General features: G+C 51.6%; 1 protein-coding gene across 1 annotated transcript; it reads right to left on the bottom strand.

The window, feature by feature from the left end:
• Positions 1–2051: 2051 nt before the first annotated feature.
• kiaa0319l (KIAA0319-like ortholog) lies at positions 2052–19670 on the bottom strand. Its single transcript, XM_056582774.1, has 18 exons — positions 19510–19670; positions 18755–18852; positions 18258–18345; positions 17062–17154; positions 16432–16564; positions 15869–15974; positions 15157–15279; positions 14526–14649; positions 12352–12484; positions 11821–11969; positions 11204–11355; positions 10381–10519; positions 9565–9724; positions 8631–8773; positions 7659–7781; positions 7040–7130; positions 6078–6169; positions 2052–5297 (listed from the first exon to the last, which is right to left on the bottom strand). The coding sequence occupies exons 1-18, from the start codon at positions 19613–19615 to the stop codon at positions 5098–5100; spliced, it is 2253 nt and encodes a 750-aa protein (XP_056438749.1). The 5' UTR covers positions 19616–19670; the 3' UTR covers positions 2052–5097.
• Positions 19671–19707: the final 37 nt, after the last annotated feature.

Raw genomic sequence — 19707 nt, 5'->3', positions numbered from 1 at the left:
GTGGATAATATGATATCACTCTTGTACATTTGACCTGACCACTCTCTGTGGCCAGAGGGCAGAGGTCAGAGGAGGTCAGTGGGACATCCCTGCATGGACCTCCACAGTGTCCGAACCAGAGGAGGTCTGTCCGAACCAGAGGAGGTCTGTCTGAACCAGAGGAGGTCCGTCTGAACCAGAGGAGGTCCGTCTGAACCAGAGGAGGTCCGCTGAACCAGAGGAGGTCCGTCTGAACCAGAGGAGGTCTGTCCGAACCAGAGGAGGTCTGTCTGAACCAGAGGAGGTCCGCTGAACCAGAGGGGGTCCGTCTGAACCAGAGGGGGTCCGCTGAACCAGAGGGGGTCCGCTGAACCAGAGGGGGTCCGCTGAACCAGAGGAGGTCCGCTGAACCAGAGGAGGTCGTCTGAACCAGAGGGGGTCCGTCTGAACCAGAGGGGGTCCGCTGAACCAGAGGAGGTCCGCTGAACCAGAGGGGGTCCGCTGAACCAGAGGAGGTCCGTCTGAACCAGAGGGGGTCCGCTGAACCAGAGGAGGTCTGTCTGAACCAGAGGAGGTCCGTCTGAACCAGAGGGGGTCCGCTGAACCAGAGGAGGTCTGTCTGAACCAGAGGAGGTCCGTCTGAACCAGAGGGGGTCCGTCTGAACCAGAGGGGGTCTGCTGAACCAGAGGAGGTCCGCTGAACCAGAGGGGGTCCATCTGAACCAGAGGGGGTCCGTCTGAACCAGAGGGGGTCTGCTGAACCAGAGGAGGTCCGTCTGAACCAGAGGGGGTCTGTCTGAACCAGAGGGGGTCCGTTTGAACCAGAGGAGGTCCGTCTGAACCAGAGGGGGTCTGTCTGAACCAGAGGGGGTCTGTCTGAACCAGAGGAGGTCTGTCTGAACCAGAGGAGGTCCATCTGAACCAGAGGAGGTCCATCTGAACCAGAGGGGGTCTGTCTGAACCAGAGGGGGTCTGCTGAACCAGAGGGGGTCTGCTGAACCAGAGGGGGTCTGCTGAACCAGAGGGGGTCCGTCTGAACCAGAGGAGGTCCATCTGAACCAGAGGGGGTCCGTCTGAACCAGAGGAGGTCCATCTGAACCAGAGGGGGTCCATCTGAACCAGAGGGGGTCTGCTGAACCAGAGGGGGTCCGCTGAACCAGAGGAGGTCCGCTGAACCAGAGGAGGTCCGCTGAACCAGAGGAGGTCTGTCTGAACCAGAGGAGGTCCGTCTGAACCAGAGGGGGTCCGTCTGAACCAGAGGAGGTCTGCTGAACCAGAGGAGGTCTGTCTGAACCAGAGGGGGTCTGCTGAACCAGAGGGGGTCTGTCTGAACCAGAGGGGGTCTGCTGAACCAGAGGGGGTCTGTCTGAACCAGAGGGGGTCTGCGGAGAGGGAGGGGAGCTCATCCAATAAATTCACGTCAAATGACTTTGTCCCCCGTGAGGAACTTGGTTCGCTCCGCGTACAGCCTAGACAAATACAACCGCACGCCAATCATGACTGGGACCCACATGATGGGTAGGCATTGTGCAGTACTAAAATAAACTCAATCAAATGCACGATAGGACGAAGAATCCAGAGCCCACTGCTGCTCCGGTGCGAGGGCCGCGGCGGTGCAGTACTAGCAGTCAGTCGTTCCCCTGCAGGGGCCAGCTGGGTGGAGCAGAGGGTGGAGCTCCGTGTGCCGACGGACAACGGCCCCCACGGACAGGGACCTGTCGGCTGAGGGCCCGAGGATGTGAAGTGTGTGTGGGGTCTGCTGCAATGTGTGAGCCCTTCTTTACCGTCTGTGGAGGAGGCTGCTGATTGGCTCCTCTTCCTGTCCGTCATCATGCTGCCGGTCCTTACAACCTGTTGATGGGATTCCGGCGAGAAAAAGGGCTTCAGAACCCGGGCCCCTCCTCCCTCCTAGTGGGGCCAGTAGGATGACTGTCTCGTTTGATGTGGGACGCTTTCGGCTGTGTGTCTATATACATAAACACACACAGTCGCATAAACACACACACACACACACACACACACACACACACGACACACACTGCACACAGCAAGACAAATGACAGAGGCATGCAAGTTGAAAAAGTATTTCACTTTAATGTACAGATTATCCGGTTGCATTAGCTCTCTTAACACATGTGAGGGGTGAGGGTAGCCTTCCATAAAATCTCACCTAAAATTTTTAACAAAATAACATAACATTCAGTTGATTGCAGTATCCCTTCAATTTGTATATCTCCTTCATATTCTTAGCTTTTGAGGAACAGTTCCGTTTTAATCCATGCATACTAATGACTCCCATATCATTCCTTACTTGGATTGGTTAATCAAACCTTTTAGTCATTTAGAACTAGTTTTAAGTAAATATATTTAACTGAATTCTGAAGAATTTCATTCATCATCGATCAAAACTGAAATCTCTCCCGATCGTTGACGGTCGGCCTTCTGGTAAAGAACGTGTCTAATTATGTGTGTATACTTGAGGCGTTGGATCCCTAGTTCAAAGACACCTCAACATTCATCCAGACCTTATTCCTTCGACTCTGAGCCGCACTGTAGGGCAGTAAAAGAGGATAAAACGAGTGAAACATTAGCAACACATATAAGACATGAGATGAACTCTGTAGCAAGGAACAGGTGTTTTCTAATCAACAAACAAAAAAACACCACTGGTCGCTGATTGTAAACGGTGTACAACAGCTCTGTGGAGGTGTGAACCCTTCCAACAATCAACTACCAGAAGGAACGCTGATGCACATTCACATGAACCAGCTTCACAGTCTTTGTGTCCGGTTGTCCTTATACTAGAGGTTAGCAGAGAAGTGGTATATTAAAGATATTAGGGTTCACCTATCTAAAGTCCAGGGGCACCTCTTCTTCGGCCTCGCCCCCTGCAATGTAAGACCCCGTTTCCAAACTCGTTGTAGAGCTGGGTCACTTCTAATAGTGTGGGATATAAATAAATGAACCGACCAGACTACAAGGAAGAAAAGCAGAAGCTTCGACACAAGACCCGCTTCCCCATTCACACATAAATTCACATCCTCTTGACTCGGATAGACAGTTTTACTGTGTTCTACGCTGCTGTTGTCTCATCCCAGCTAATTCAGAGGTTATATTAGCCTAATCACACATTTCACTCGTAGTTTGACCAATCGTCCTCTTGACATGTCATCTGACTAGACGTCTTGACAAGTTGTCTTGACTAGTCACCCGACTATACATCTCGACTAGCCGTCTGACTAGGAGTCTTTACTAGTCAGTCTGACCAGTCATCTGACTAGTTAGTCTGACTAGTTTGTCTTGATAAAAACAATACACCAGTGTGACCAGGCTGATCTAACCTGTGCGTTAGCTGGGCTCCACAGCCATGAGGTGAGGCGTGGCTTGGTTAGCGGGGGGCTGGGTTAGCGCGGGGCTGATCAGTAACAGGGTAGGTATGGTCGGTCCCCCCCCCTTTTTTCTAACAACTGACTCCAAACACTTCAGTAGTTTAACGAAGGGACTCTGGCTGGACTCTGGCTGAGTTTATCTTGTGATCTGGGAAGGCGTGCCTATGTGCATAAATATATATATGTAACTATTTCACGAGATTTGAGACCATGACCTTGTCATAGTTGATATTGACTCCATCACACAGGAAAACACGGAAGGTAACAGATCGATACAGCCGTCGCTCGGCAACCGAAGAGAAAGTGCATGGGTGGGAATGAAAACAGCCGAACAGAAATAAACACGGAAATGAAAGAAAAAGAAAAAATACAATGCGAAACACAACGTTAAAACAAACCAATGGCAAAACGAAACAGTGGTCTTATCGACGGCTCCAGCTTCATCGGGGTCTCAGGGAATGTGAGGAGACAGACCCTCATTCACCTGCTCCCGACCCCCCTGCAGGGCTCTTCTGTGGGGTCGCAGTGGGGGGGGGGTCCGCAGATGAGGGTCTGCAGTGAGGGCTCCACTCTGGCAGTCCAGTGATTAAAATCAACCAACAAACAAAAGGGAATAAATACAATTCCCATAATGCCTTGTGGTTGACGACGTTGACGATGAGTGAGACGTGGTGACGTCGTGTGACACAACGTCATGTGACACATGTGACACAGTGGTTTCGAGGTTCAAATCGTTCCTATAGCACAGCCGGCCACCACAACGTGGTTGGGCCGACACACTCAGGACCCCATGCGGTCTGCGGTGTTCTCTTTCAAAGTGAACCAAGAACACCAAACACTCGGTCGCACCACATGCATGCACATTCATACAGTTTGGCGTTGGTTTGTGTGTAGCGAGGTGACATTTTGTGGCTCCCATTTTGGTTGTTTTTTTCGTTGCATTTTGTTTTTAAAATCACGTTTTTCCTTCACTCGACTGTATCGGCCCCCCCACCGGTTGGTGGATTCGTCTGGGCAGTGTTTGGTAGCACCTACCCTTGGCCTGATGGTGAGCGTGCACGTGAAGCCACCAGATTGCGGGTGTGAGCGTGCACGGGAAGCCTCCGGAGTACGTGCGTGAGCGTGCACGCGAGTCCTCGAGAGTGCGGGCGTGAACGTGTCAAATAGGCCTCTCCTCCTCTCTCCATTTTTTCTTTCCCCCCCAAAATACTTTCTCTAAAGAGCTCAGTTTCCCCGCTCTTTTCCCCCTGGGAGGAGAGGTGTCACTACATTCTCAGTGTCCTAATGATCTCTACGTCATTAACAATAGTTTATAAAGTCTCGGTTTCTCCCTGATCTGGTCAGGCGTGTTCCTCAGCACTGGCTCAGTGGTGCGAGGTGAGGCCTGGACACTAGGGGGCGCCCCGTGGACACAGTGGGAGGCCAGGAGGCTCAACATGGATCCAGCATGTTGCCGTTCCTCCCCCTCTCTCTCTCTCTCGCTCTCGCTCTCTCTCGCTCTATTTCCGCAATAAATACAGTCTCCACGTGGGCGAGGGAGGGCGGGTCTGTGTGTAGAAAACGAGAGAGAGAGAGAGGGAGGGGGAGAGGGAGAGAGAGAGAGAGAGGGGGAGACAAGGACTGAAAGGTTGAGAGTTGGAAGAACATGCTTTTAGAGAGAGAGCTGCGCTCTCACGTGCGCTCTCTAATGCGCTCTCACGTGCGCTCTCACGTGCGCACCCCCGGCCTGCTATAGCAGCTCGTCCCTCTGTGGCTTCTTGCCCCGTGCGGGCCCCAGGCCGTTCCGCAGCGTCCCGTTCTGCGGCCGCAGCAGCTGGCCCCGCTCCCGGTCGGCCCAGGCCACGCCCCCCTGGCCGTCGTCGCTGTCCAGGTCCGAGTCGGAGCGCATGAGGGCGGAGGAGGTGGGCGGCGGCACCGCCTTCAGACGAGCTGGGGGGGGGGGGGGGGGGGGGTAACGGAGACGATGAGGTCAAAGGTCACAGAGTACGGAAGGCTCAGTCGGCGGCGGAGCTCTGAGGTTCATCGGTCGACGCATCGATCGAGTCTGATCGAGGCACCGAACGATCGGATTAATTGGGAGTGTCCACCTGGCACTCCCTGAAGGGCTAGGCTAGGCTTACCGACCGCTGACCAGCCTACCGGTCGGCGCGCCTCTCTGGGCGGACTGATCCATCCGGCGTACGTCTAGGTGGACACGCCCACTTGTGATGTCACCAAGTCGTGGAGCAGGGTCGTTTTCGAAACGGCTGATCACAAAACGGAAAGCCCCGCCTACCAACCGCTAAACCAATCAGAGCAGCCCTCTGAGGTCCATTATGAGTACACTGAACACGCCCTGCTTAATGTATACCCGGTGAGTCAGCCCCGTCTACCAACCGCTAAACCAATCAGAGCAGCCCTCTGAGGTCCATTATGAGTACACTGAACACGCCCTGCTTAATGTATACCCGGTGAGTCAGCCACTTCTGGGTCCAAATGGACACGATAAACATGTGACTGATCATAATGGGCGCCATAACCCAATATGATTGGTTTATTAGTGTGTTAATGTACTGATTGGACATGGAGTTAAAGAGGGTCCTGAAGCCGGTCTCCAGAATGAACTAACAAAAGGAGCTATCCTAACGAATGACAACTAGAACATGTCTTTCTATGTGTAACCCTTGTGTAACACGGTCGGACGTTTTGGCGGACGTTTGTTTCGCTCACTTGCTCGTCCGGGCTGCAGCTCCAGGCCGTCGCGCTCCTCCGCCTCCAGCATCTTGTAGCGACTCTTGCTCCGGCGGACTCTGCTCCGGCGCCTTGGAGCAGAAGCACAGAGCGTGAGGGCCACGTTGTGCATATTCTACCGTCGTTTAAAACCGTTGTTGGAACGTGTGGTGAGAGCTGGAGTTTATACAGGGATGGGATGTTTGGGATATGAGGCCTCAGAGATCCCAAGGCAGCCACTTCATTGGCTAGTTCCGGGAGTGTCTTACCCATGCATCAATGCAACTTGTATGGGTTGCACTTAGTGCTGTCAGTTAAACGCCTTATTAACGCCGTTAACGCAAACCAATTTTAACGGCGTTAATTTTTTTAGCGTGCGATTAACGCAATTTATTATTTTTATTTATTTATTTATCATTCTTTTTAAGCTCAAAACAAAGAAGCAGTAGCCTGACTGCTATGTTCAAGGCAGTATGTTTGTATGTTCATCGTTTAATTGCACTATAGGCTTTTTTTTTTGTATCGTCCTGTTTTGATCAGTATATGCTAATGTTGTTATCAATAAAAAAACATTTGCACAAGGCAAGCCGATGCACTTCTCCATGTTGATAAGATCATTAAAATGAGAAAAATTAATGGGACTAAGAAATCAAGGGATATTTAGCATAGAAAACAGATTTGCGATTAATCACGATTACTTGCGATTAATCATGAGTTAACTATGGCATTAATGCGATTAATCGCGATTAAATATTTTAATGGCTTGACAGCACTACTGCATCAAACTATAATTAATATTCCATCCAAATGAGGCACGATTAAAAGGTCACCTATAAACTATACCACTATAATACATATATCAAACGGACGGATTCGGAACACACTAAAAGGTATATCATGTCGTAGCATCATAAAGTGTTTAATGTAACGGTCGGTCAGCGCGGCTGTGCTACGACGCTCACCTGCGGCAGCAGCACACCAGGCCCCAGGTGATGGTTGCTATAGCAACCACGATCAAGAAGGAGGCTATGGTGACGTAGAGCACGCTCCACTCTGGGGAGGAGAACGCGCCCGTTAGGTCGGACACACACACTGGTACACTACACACAGCACACGATTTCATCATAATCATAATTAATATACAAAGTTGGACGACAGGCGTATTCTCTGTACGTATATAGAAATGGGAGTGTCTTGGAAGTTTTTAATAATACTTCCTGGTTGTAGAGAATGAGTGGAAAGGTTACTCTATGGTTTCGACCAATGGGATCTCTGTGGGCGGGGCCTCTACGTGGTGACTGGACTATTTAAACGTGTGAAGTGGGCGGGGCAAAGCCTCTTGTCCCATTATGATGAATAGAAGCCATATATTCTTATAATATATATGAAAGTCACTCATGGATACGAGGAACATGATACATTACCTTAATACATTATTAATACTATAATAAATAGTAACACAATACTGTCTCAGATTGAAGAACAACAGCCTAAATGTGACATCACACCCATGTGATGTCACATGGGTGCGACGTCGCAAGCCAATCAGGCGTGGCCTGGATGGGTGTGAGCCCGCCTCACCACAGTTGCTCTCGCCGTCCCCCAGCTGGGTGCGCACAAAGTTCTCCATCCAGAAGGGTTGACACACACAGCTCCTCGTGAAGGCATCGCACGCCCCGTGACCCGAGCAGTTCAGCTGGCAGACTGGAGGAGGAGGAGGAGGAGGAGGAGGAGGAGGAGGAGGAGGAGGAGGAGGAGGAGGAGGAGGAGGAGGAGGAGGAGGAGGAGGAGGAGGAGGAGGAGGAGGGAGGAGGAGGAGGAGAAGAAGAAGAAGAAGAAGAAGAAGAAGAAGAAGAAGAAGAAGAAGAAGAAGAAGAAGAAGAAGAAGAAGAAGAAGAAGAAGAAGAAGAAGAAGAAGAAGAAGAAGAAGAAGAAGAAGAAGAAGAAGAAGAGAGAAAGAGAGAGAGAAAGAGAAAGAGAAAGAGAAAAAGGTAAATAAAAGTCACGATGAAAAAAATATATACATACGTTTTTAATACCGTATTTACTTTAACCATATATTTATTTAGCAGGATATGCATACACGTGAATACGCAATGTTTGGTTACAGAAGTAGGTTACATCACATGTCATAGGGCGGACGCTGAGGGGACACAGCGTCTTGCCCCTGGTGGCCCAGCATTGAGGATGGAATTGAACCCACAACCTTTCGGCGGGGAGTCCCCTAGCCGAGCGACACTACCGATGTGGTGGGTTTCGGTTTCGTTTTAGTTTAGAGACTGGGTTAGGCCTGTGGCTCCTACTATGACTCAGGGCTCTATCTCGGGCTGAGGGGTTAAAGCTGAGACTATAGCACACATTAGCGGTATCTTCCTGCTTTGACCACCATCAACAGATAAGGAATGACGTCACCGTTTATGAGCGGTGAGCAGACGCCATTGAGAACCTCAGCTCTGTCACCAAACGCACCAAGCTCCAGGAGGCCCCGGGTGAAGCCTGGGGCTGTGTTAGAAAGGACGGCCCCAGCGTGGGCACCGGCGGACGGGTACTCACTGACGGTGTCCACCCGGTGGGCCTTGAAGATGAGGAACTCGGTCTTCTGCTTGCGGAGCTTGTTGCGCAGCCCCGTTGCCACGCTGTGTCCCGACAGCGGGGGGCGCCCTGGACCCCCAGAGACCAGGAACACCAGGCGGGTACTGGAGGGGGGAGGGGGGAAGACACATGTTCCGTCGTCATGGATACTCAAGAGAGAGTTTTCACTGGGATCCGGCCTTCTGTACTTTGGATCCATTTCGGCCGTTTCATAATTTAGAACTTTTTTCGAAAACAAAGTAACTGATGTTCTGTCTGCCAAACGAAGCTTAGTCCAAGAATAAGAAGTAGAGATGTCCGATATAATCGGCCCACCGATATTATCGGCCCGATATTAGCATAAAAATGTAATATCGGTATCGGATTTTTTTTGAAAAAATAAATAAAATAAAATAAAAATAAACATGGCACTTTTCCCTTAAATTAAGTTGAAGTATTTTTCTTATTTTGCACAGACAATGTTAACATTTGGAAAGCCTTGTTGCATTCAAGAATGCATCCAGTGGGGCATCACAATAACATTAAGCATGTTGTGTTAATTCCACAACAGGAGATATGTAATGTTACCTAAATTAGGTTTGAGGAAAAATAACCCAAATATCGACATCGGTATCGGCTGATATCGGAATCGAAAATTTAGAGTTGGCCAATATCGCATATCGGATAGCGGCAAAAAAGCCAATATCGGACATCCCTAATAAGAAGGATTTCATTTACTGAGTCATCGCGGCATTCAATGAAACATCACAGATAAAAGAACACGCACACATACACACACAGAAAATCACACACACACACATCACAAGGTCAAAGTCTACAGTCACCAGTGCCTTGCTCAAAGGACAACCCTCATCCCGGGATCCGAACCACGAACCACGAACCCCCCCAAACCCACCTGCGCTCGTTGAAGGCGCCGACGTCGCGCACGACGATGTCGCTGTCGAGCACGCCCAGCAGGACGCCCACCTGGCGGAGCAGCATGTCGCGCTGCCGCTGGGTCACCATGGAGACGGCCACCTCCAGCACCAGCTCCACCTCCTCCCGCGCCCACACGTCTGGAGCAGGGGGGGGGGGGGGTGGGGGAGGACGTAGGTGGAGTGGAGGGCGAGGAAGAGAGAGGGAACATAAGGTATGGAGAGAGAGAGAGAGAGAGAGAGAGAGAGAGAGAGAGAGAGAGAGAGAGAGAGAGAGAGAGAGAGAGAGAGAGAGAGAGAGAGAGAGAGAGAGAGAGAGAGAGAGAGAGAAAGAGAGAGAGAGAGAGAGAGAGAGAGAGAGAGAGAGAGAGAGAGAGAGAGAGAGAGAGAGAGAGAGAGAGAGAGAGAGAGAGAAAATGGGAGAAATCAGAAGGGGAGAGAGACCAAGAGAATGAGGGAGAGAGAGTGAGGTAATGAGGAAGGTAGCACGAGTGTCACCGGAGAGAGGAACACAAGGAGAGACGAGGAAAAAGAGCGAGATAATTATTTGGGCGGAGAGACTAAGAGTCAGGTGGTGAGAGAGAGGGAGAGAGGAGATAATAAATGCAGTCCTCCAGCGACCGCGTGAACCCAAGGTAAACAGGGTCACGTCCGGCCACGATACGGAGCTTAAAGCTGGAGTGTTCCCACTGTGCGTTAACCATTAGCCAGGGGTAAGCGTGCGAGCGTGCGAGTGTGTGAGTGTGTGTTTGACCGACACCATGTGAACGGGAGCCTGGGGGTGAGGGAGGTCGTACCTGGCTTGACCTCCAGGAGCCCTCGGTCGGCGCTGGTCTGGCCCTTGCTGTCGGTCACCGTCAGGGTGAAGGTGTACTTCCCCTCCACCAGGTTGCCTAGGAACAGCACGGGCTGGTGGTCCGACCCGTTCAACACGTGCTGCAGGAAGAACAGACGATCCTCTGTTATAGACACTCCTGGGGGGGGGGGGGGGGGGGGGGGGGGGGGGGGGGGGGGGGGGGGGGGGGGGGGGGGGGGGGGGGGGGTGGGGGGGGGGGGAGAGAGAGAGTAGGTAGAGAGAGAGAGAGAGAGAGAGAGGTAGAGAGAGTCAGGGAGGTAGAGAGAGAGAGAGAGAGAGAGAGAGAGAGAGAGAGAGAGAGGGTAGAGAGAGTCAGGGAGGTAGAGAGAGAGAGGTAGAGAGAGGCAGGGAGGTAGAGAGAGAGGTAGAGAGAGTCAGGGAGGTAGAGAGAGAGAGAGAGAGAGAGAGAGAGAGAGAGAGAGAGAGAGAGAGAGAGTCAGGGAGGTAGAGAGAGAGAGGTAGAGAGAGTCAGGGAGGTAGAGAGAGAGAGGTAGAGAGAGTCAGGGAGGTAGAGAGAGAGAGAGAGAGAGAGAGAGAGAGGTAGAGAGAGTCAGGGAGGTAGAGAGAGTCAGGGAGGTAGAGAGAGTCAGGGAGGTAGAGAGAGAGAGGTAGAGAGAGTCAGGGAGGTAGAGAGAGAGAGGTAGAGAGAGTCAGGGAGGTAGAGAGAGTCAGGGAGGTAGAGAGAGTCAGGGAGGTAGAGAGAGTCAGGGAGGTAGAGAGAGTCAGGGAGGTAGAGAGAGGTAGAGCGAGGTCGCGGGCCTCACCCCGGCCGCGGGGCTGCTCTCGGCGCGGCTCCACAGGTAGCTGACCCCCCCCTTGTCGTCGGTGGAGCGCGAGCCGTCCAGCGCGGCCGTGCGCACCGGCAGTGCCACCGGGGGGCAGGGCAGGACGTGGGCCACCGGGGGCAGGTCCTGCTCTGATTGGTCAACGACAGGGGGGAGGGAGGGGAGGGGAGGGGGGGGGGGCGGTGGGGGAGGGGTACACAGGATGAGCGGCGCCTGATTACTGTACTGCAGGTCTTTACGTCCAGTCGGTAAGACGGATGCCACAGCAGACGTGCTGTAGAGGCAGCACTGTGCAGCGTCTGATCCTAGCTAGCCTTGTTGTACACGGGGGGACGGGGACAGCCATATATTGTTTCTCTTTCTTCAAACAAATGTACTTATTGGATACACTTTGGATAATACTGCTGCTAAGTGCCAGTAATGTAAATGTATCCAAAGGACACGGATATCAATTAGAAAGACGCACACACACACACACACACACACACACACACACACACACACACACACACACACACACACACACACACACACACACACACACACACACACACACACACACACACACACACACACACACACACACACACACACACCTTCTCGGACGATGACGGACACGGTGTCGCTGCTCTGCAGGTCCCGGTCGTCCGTCACCGTCAGGGTGAACTCGTACGTGCCCACCTGGAGGCCCGTCACCGTGGCAACGGCCCCCTCCGCGTTCTCTATCTTCACCCCGTCGGGACCGCTGAGGGAGAGGAGGATGGGGAGGAAGAGCAAGGTTTGAAACAAGCATAAAGGATAGAATTGAATATTTTATCGCATTATATATACACACACACAATCAATCAATAACCAATATTGAATGATTACAATCAATAAACATCAGTTATTCCAATGTGCATAAATTATCTTTGTGTGATCACACACACACACACACACACGCACACACAAAAACTTAACAAAAATCAATAAATGACAAAAATTGAATGATTCCAATCAATAAACATTAGTTATTCCAATGTGCATCCATTTAATTTCGGATCACACACACACACACACACACACACACACACACACACACACACACACACACACACACACACACACACACACACACACACACACACCTGCTCTGCTTCCAGTGGAAGGTGGTGATCTTCTGGTCGTCGGAGCTCTTGCTGCCGTCCAGGACGGTGCGGTCCACGGGCAGCGTCAGCTCCTTCTCGGGGCCCGCCGCCGCCACCGGGGCCTTGTTGTTCTCTGGACGGACAGAGGGGGGCGCCAGTGAGACCCTGATTCAGCAGAAACTTTAATCCAAAGAGATTTACAGGGAGTTAAAGCACATGTCGTTAAGCAGCAACCCGGAGGGCTGTGTGTGTGTGTGTGTGTGTGTGTGTGTGTGTGTGTGTTAAGCAGCCTGACCATGCCTGGAGTGGGACGGCGGGGCTGGGTCAGGACACACACACACACACACACACACACACACACACACACACACACACACACACACACACACACACACACACACACACACACACACACACACACACACACACACACACACACACACACACACACACCTCGAAGCAGTCAGTATTCGACACAAATTCAAACCTCTACAATAAACCGGATCCCCACAACGTCTCCCCGTGTCCTGGGGCAGAGTTCCAGGACACGGGGAGAAGTTGTGTCCTGGAGCAGGTCGGCGTGTGGCAGCCACCTGGACGGCGTGCGGCAGGCGGCTAACCGGTTGACCGCCTGCCACCTGAGAGGACCGTATCCTTGTGTGGCCTCGCTCACTGAGGTGAGCGTTGACAATGCACCCGGACCGGTACATCATAGTTCCCCTTAGCTCACAGTGTCGTTCAGTCAATGTTGATACAATCGTGTTTACCCTGACCCAGGTCTGCCCGTGAGGAGACAGGTTGACCTACTTTTTTTGAGTCACCATGAGTCACCGGTCTAAAAGTGAGATCCAGGAAGGAACGCAGCGTGAGGCGTAGAGTTCACCCTGGAGCCCTTTCTGGAAGCCTGTGGCAGCGCAGGTACGCCAACAAGGTTAAATAAACAGTCCCTCGGATGCTAATTGTTTGCTTGTCGGCGCCATTGAGGGAGGCGACACACATCCTATATACGCAATGCACTCACATACGAGCGGGAGGGCACTAGATAAGGGGAGGGTAGGGTGGTTAGTGACCTAGTGACCGCCTGGGTCCTGGGTTCGAACCCCAGCGGGAGGGGGGAGGGCGAGGGAAAGTCGCTAAATTAAGAGATCCCTTTTCGTACTCGTGCAAGGACGAATGCAGAATCTTGCTGTTTGGGTTATACCGGTCCGACAGGAAGCTCGTTCACAAGCCTCCCTCCGTCGCCGCGGAAACCGTGGAAGAGAACACGCGGAAGTGGCGTCGAGCACGCCAGAGGCGCAGTCAAAAGACACTCGTCTGCCAAACGGCCGGGGGGGTAAAACAGCGAAACGTTGTGTAGCTACGGGGTGTGAAACAACACACCTGCGAAGAAACACAACCCCACGGGCCATGTTCCCATTGCAACGCGGCTCACACCGGTGGGTTACCAGACGTACATAACATAACGCACCGTTAGCTCGTAGCGCAGGGGGGGCGAGCGATGTATATAGGAGCGTTGAGGTCTGGTCGGGGGGGGGGGGGGGGGGGGGGGGGGGGGTGCTTAGGGTTTTTTCCTCAACGTCGACCCCACCCCTATTCCCTTGTTGTGGTGTTTTCGGTTGGTGCTGTGTTGATTACTCTGGCCTGGCTGCGTGTGTGAGTGTGTGTCGCAGCTTCCTGACACCCAGACACGTTCACTCGTTTCATGTTGAAATGCTTTTTGTCCATTCCACTTGTTTTAGTTTAAGGCCCAATCCCATTTCTACCCCTTACCCCTTCCCCTTCCCCCTACCCCTTGTTTGGAAGGGGTAAGGGGAAGGGGTAAGGGGAAGGGGTAAGGGGTAGAAATGGGATTGGGCCTTACCCCTTCCCCTTACCCCTTCAAAACAAGGGGGAGGGGTAAGGGGAAGGGGTAAGGGGTAGAAATGGGATTGGTCCTAATTCTACAGTATTTGGGTTGCATTCTGTTTGATTTGTTTCTATTCCTTTCGGAAAAATTCCATTTTGTTCCATCCTTTGTAAACACAGGGTCTGTTCCGTCTGGATTCTATTCACCCGGGTCCGGTTCTATACGGGTTCCGTTCGGCCGTGTTCTGTTCTATAGGGGTTCCACTCTATTCAGGCCCAGGTGTCCGGTTGTCTTTTGGTTGGTCGACTGGTTGCCCCGGGTTACCTACCTGGCTGGACGATGACGGTGACAAGGGCGACGTCCTGCTGCCCGGACGAGTCGGACACCTTCAGCTTGAAGGTGTAGTCCCCCTCCTGCATGGCGGACAGCTGCAGGGTGGGCGTGCGCACCCCCTGCACACACAGAGAGAACGGCCTCGGTATTCAGTCCCAGGTCAAAGGTCAAAGTTCAGCATTCAATTTATAACGTCGTAAGAGAAAAAAAGGAAAGACGAGGATAATGTATTTTTTTCCATCCGAGATTAAATAAGTGAATCTCATCTCAAAGCTAGAAACTGATTTCATTTGTATATTCTTGTGTTTATATACTATATACATATATCTGGGGTTACGTGGACTTGCTCCTTGTCATTTCTTAGTGGACTCGAGCACGATCCTTCTTCGCCTTAACTTTACTGCGTTAATAAACCTTCTAATGTTGACCACAGCATGCTGACTGTCTGACCTACCTATCCTCCACCTCGCCGAGGACTGACCTCCACCCCCACCCCCCTCGCTCTGAGGACTGACCACCACCTCCACCTCCGAGGACTGACCTCCACCTCCACCCCCTCGCTCTGAGTCCTGACCTCCACCCCCTCCACCTCCACCTCGCTCTGAGTCCTCGCTCTGAGTCCTCACCTGCATCTCCATCACCTTGGCCTTGCTCAGGGGGCTGAGGGACCACTCGTAGTTCAGGGGCTCGTGGTCGTCGGTGCTCTCGTTGCCGTACAGGGTGACGGAGTTACGGGGCAGCGTGATCACCTGCACACACCGCCGCCAGAACACACACACAGGTTAGTGCTAATCCTGCAGTCAACCACAACACACACATACACACACACACACACACACACAGGTTCAGTTAATCCTGCTGTTCACCACAACCAACACACACCCAGGTTCAGTTCATTCTGCATTCAACCACCGTGAATGCAGAACGCACGCACGCACGCACGCACACGCACACGCACACGCACACTCTGATTCTGAATCAGTTTGTACATTTGCATTTATGTCTCCATTTAGCATAAACTTTTATCTGAAGCGAGCTCAGCCTGCCAGCGTTACACTACAGGTTAGAGGCTGTGGATCTTGGGGATCGAACCGAGGACCTTTCCTGGCCAGGAGACGCACTAGTGACTACTAAGCAATCCTTCCCCCAACACAGACATTAATTTAACATAATGAAGAGAGTTGAAATATCTTGAAATATGGACTTTTTGTCCATATAGTGTTTAGTGTTTCCAGCATTGCCTTGAAGCATTAATATCCGTCATACGTTGTGTGCTTCTCTGAAAGCAGTCCCCCCTCCCCACGGCAGAAGAAGGGTTCCGGTGTGAGTGGTTCCTACCTGGTTGGGCCCTGCGTTGGCCACTGGTTTGTAGTCCGTGGCCTTGTTCACCAGCAGGGTGGCCTGGGTGGAGTTCTGAACTCCGTCCGAGTCGGTCACCGTCAAGCTGTGGACGTTGAGGAGAGAGTTCCCCTGTTGATGTTAGACTGAATACTAGGACAGGACTGCATGGAGCGCTCACATCCTGACCCACATCCTGACCCACATCCTGAACCACATCCTGACCCACATCCTGAACCACATCCTGACCCGTTTGATTCACCATACGACTTGCAAGACTTGCCTTCGAAGCTTTCGTTCCTTAACAGTTGAAATGTTGTTTTTCCTAATCAACAAAATATTACTGTAGAGACTGTAAGAGAACATTTCCCATGTTGCTGTACTTTGACTTCACAGTGACTGTGAGAGAACTACAATTCCCACTTGTCCAGTGCTGATGCTGTACAGTGACAGTGTTAAAGAACTACTTTACACTGGTGCAATTTATCCTTGATGCTGTAAATTGAATGCGAGAAAACTACATTTCCCATGTACATCGGCACGGGTCACAGGGCCGTCCTCACATGAAGGTGTAGCTCCCGGGGACCAGTCGGCTGAGGGTGAGGATGGGCGTGTCTCCGGTCACCTTCTCGTCCCTCAGGGGACCTTTGACCTCCTCCCAGCGCCACGCCACCAGTTTGTCGTCATCAGAGCTCTCTGAGAGGGAGGGAGAGGGAGAGGGAGAGAGGGAGGGAGAGGGAGAGGGAGAGAGAGAAGGTGAAGGACAGAGAGAACATACATAGACATAACGTATGGATCGAGATAGTGTCGGGAGAGAGAGACGGTATGGAGACGGAGAATGGGAGAAAACACAAGGAGAGAGAGACCAAGAGAATATAGGGAGAGAGATTGAGGTAAGGCAGATAATGAGAGAAAAAGAGAGTTAATGAGAGCAGAGAGAGTAAGAGTAAGGGGGCGAGAGAGAGAGAGAGAGAGACGAATGAATGGCTACTACACAATCCTTTGTATTGCTGCTCATGTTTGCATTTCTGCTTAGTTATTTATTTAGTTCTTTATGCTCATATTCAACCAAAAGAACGTTGAAGAGGTAACTCCGTTTCAAGTTTAAACACATCAGCAGAAGGTGAACATTAACATTAAAAGGCGCCAATAGGGGTCTCATTGGGCTGTCGGTGTAGGCGTGACAGACTCACGGCTGCCATCGATCACCGTTGAGCTGGTCGGCAAGGTGATCTCCTGGAAGGTGGGGGAAACCACGGCGACGGGAGGCTTGTTGACGCGGGGCTCTGTAGGGTGTGAGACACAGAAGAGGGTATTGATTTATTATTATTATTGATGGTTTATTTGATAGGGACAGATACAGTGTACATGGACAAGCTGAGAACAGCCGTCCAATGCAAGTATCATAGGGCTTATAGCGGATGCTGATATGCAACACCCGTCACTAGAAGGGCTTTTGTGAAAAAAAAAAAAAAGATACACTTCTCTTAACCTCATTGTTTTAAACTGATTACAGCGAGACACAATGAAGCACAAGGTAAAAAGAAGATAAGAGGTTAAAACCGTGTGCTAATAATAAGGTAAACAGAGCACAGCGAGATACAACAAAGCACTAGGTAAAGATAAAATAAAAGAGGTTAAAACAGTGAGCTAAAAATAAGGTAAACTTGAGTACAGCGAGATACAATAAGGCACAAGGTAGAAAGAAGATGAAAGAGGTTAAAACAGTGAGCTAAAAATAAGGTAAACTGAGTACAGCGAGATACAATGAGGCACAAGGTAGAAAGAAGATGAAAGAGGTTAAAAACAGTGAGCAAAAAATAAGACAGTGAGCCCAAAATAAGACAAACAGAGTAGAGCGAGATGCAACAAAGCAGAAGGCAAAAAGAAGATCAACCAAGTACAACAAGGCATTGTTAAAACAGGCCGCATGTCCCGGCACACCAAAGCAAACAAGGACGCGCGCTCCGTGATTCAGGCTGAGCACTGAGCACACAGCAGCTGGGCATGCTCACAGGATGTGTTGGCAATCACCAGGAGTTTGAATGAATGTATTGTAAACACATGTTGTTGACAGGAAGATAAGCGACCGGACCTCTCACGCTCTGGGATTCCTTCAGGTAAGGCGGTGGATATTTGGGGGTCGCAATCCCGGGACCTTTTCAGGCCAAGAGTCCAGAACCGTACCCACTACTAGACCAGCCTTTCTCTCTACTCCACCAGGGGGTTCACCTCACACTCTATAGCTCTGTGATACAGGGGCCAATCTATACGCAATCTATGCGGCCTCTCCATCTGGACTTTGGGGTGTTCAGATGGAACAAGCCCCTCTACGGTGGTGTGTGGGGGTGTAGTGTTGGTGTTTGTGTTGACAGGCGACTGAGCTCACCTGGTTTGACCGTGACGTTGACGTAGCCCTCGCCGCGGCCGCCGTCTCCGTCCACGATCACCTCAAACTCATACAGGCCGACCGTCAGCTGGGGAGGGGACAGAGGGGGGGGGGGGAGAGGGAGACAGAGAGACACGGGGGGAGAGAGAGGCAGACAGAGGGAGATAGAGAGACACAGGGGGGGAGAGAGAGGGAGATAGAGAGACATGGGGGGGGAGAGAGTGAGACAGAGAGACACCGACACACAGAGAGGGAGAGATAGAGAGACACGGGGGGGAGAGAGGGAGACAGACACACAGAGAGACAGAGAGACAGAGAGAGAGAGAGAGACAGAGAGACAGAGAGAGAGAGAGAGAGAGAGAGAGAGAGAGAGACGAAGAGAGTGAGACCGAAACCGACCCATTCTGAGAACACATCTGATGAAATCAACGTCCCAGAACAGTGATTGTGCGGGTCACTTTGATAGGGTGCTCGACAGGGTGTGTGCTGCGTCTCACCCTGCTCAGCTTCAGCGTCTTGTTGAACTTCCCCTCCATCTCTCCACTGGAGTCCTTTGGGTGGGTGATGAGATGCCAGTCAAACGAATACTTGGACCCTGGAAAACAAGTAAAACAAGTGTATCAACCTCCACCATCAATCAGACGAACCGTGCCAAACAGAGACAGTGTGTCCATGTGCATTCATTTCCATCTCACTCAAGATTCAATGCATCTCAGTCGGGTGTGGCTTGACGAGGCTGGCTGCTAGCGCCAGCTTCAGGGGCTGTGGCAGCTCGTACCCGCGAGCTTGCTCCCGAACGTTTTGCGTTGGGGTGATATTTAAGGGTTGATGAACTCAGGTGATAGGAAAATTCCTAACTACAGTGATTGCAGATAACAGTGTTCCTATCTACAATTCCGTCTGGGAGTTGTTCAAACTTGAATTGTCCGTTCACGGGGCCGAGCAGCGTCTTCTCGTCTGCCTCTGTTGTGTTTCAACGCAAATGACACACCGGGTCAAAGAGCACTATAGAAGCGGGATTAATCTGCGTTCATTTCTTTAGCGTGTTATTTTTTCTGTGATAAATTAATCAAATTTAACGCGTTAATTTGACAGCCCTAATTTATAGTATTATATACAGTTTTGTGCATGCCAGTGTATGTGAGTGAGCGGGTGAGTGAGTGAGTGGGTGAGTGGGTGAGTGAGTGAGTGAGTGAACTGGTGAGCGGTTGAGTGTCGGTATGTGCGCACATGTGCGTGCGCGTGTCTGTACCGGTCTTGGCGGCCGGGACCACGAAGGCGTTGAGCTCCACCTCGTTGTTGGGCAGGATGACCTCCACGCTCTGCCCCGCCGACACCGCCAGCTCCCTCACTGCCATGGCAACCGCAGCGTCGCCACGGAGACGGGTCAGGACAGGACCGGGCAGGACAGGACAGGACAGGACAGGAGGTTAACGGCGATTGATTGATG

The sequence above is a fragment of the Gadus chalcogrammus genome, chromosome 22 (genome assembly GCF_026213295.1).
Source record: "Gadus chalcogrammus isolate NIFS_2021 chromosome 22, NIFS_Gcha_1.0, whole genome shotgun sequence".
NCBI lineage: Eukaryota > Metazoa > Chordata > Actinopteri > Gadiformes > Gadidae > Gadus > Gadus chalcogrammus.
This window is presented reverse-complemented; position numbering and strand designations above follow the sequence as displayed.

Coding starts and splice junctions, on each gene's coding strand:
- kiaa0319l (XM_056582774.1), bottom strand. CDS start 19,615: ATGGCAGTGAGGGAGCTGGCGGTGTCGGCGGGGCAGAGCGTGGAGGTC. Junction 9,725..10,380: donor GCTCCTGGAGGTCAAGCCAG/GTACGACCTCCC, acceptor CCCCTGCTCCAG/ACGTGTGGGCGCGGGAGGAG. Junction 5,298..6,077: donor GCTGCAGCCCGGACGAGCAA/GTGAGCGAAACA, acceptor CCCCCCCCCCAG/CTCGTCTGAAGGCGGTGCCG.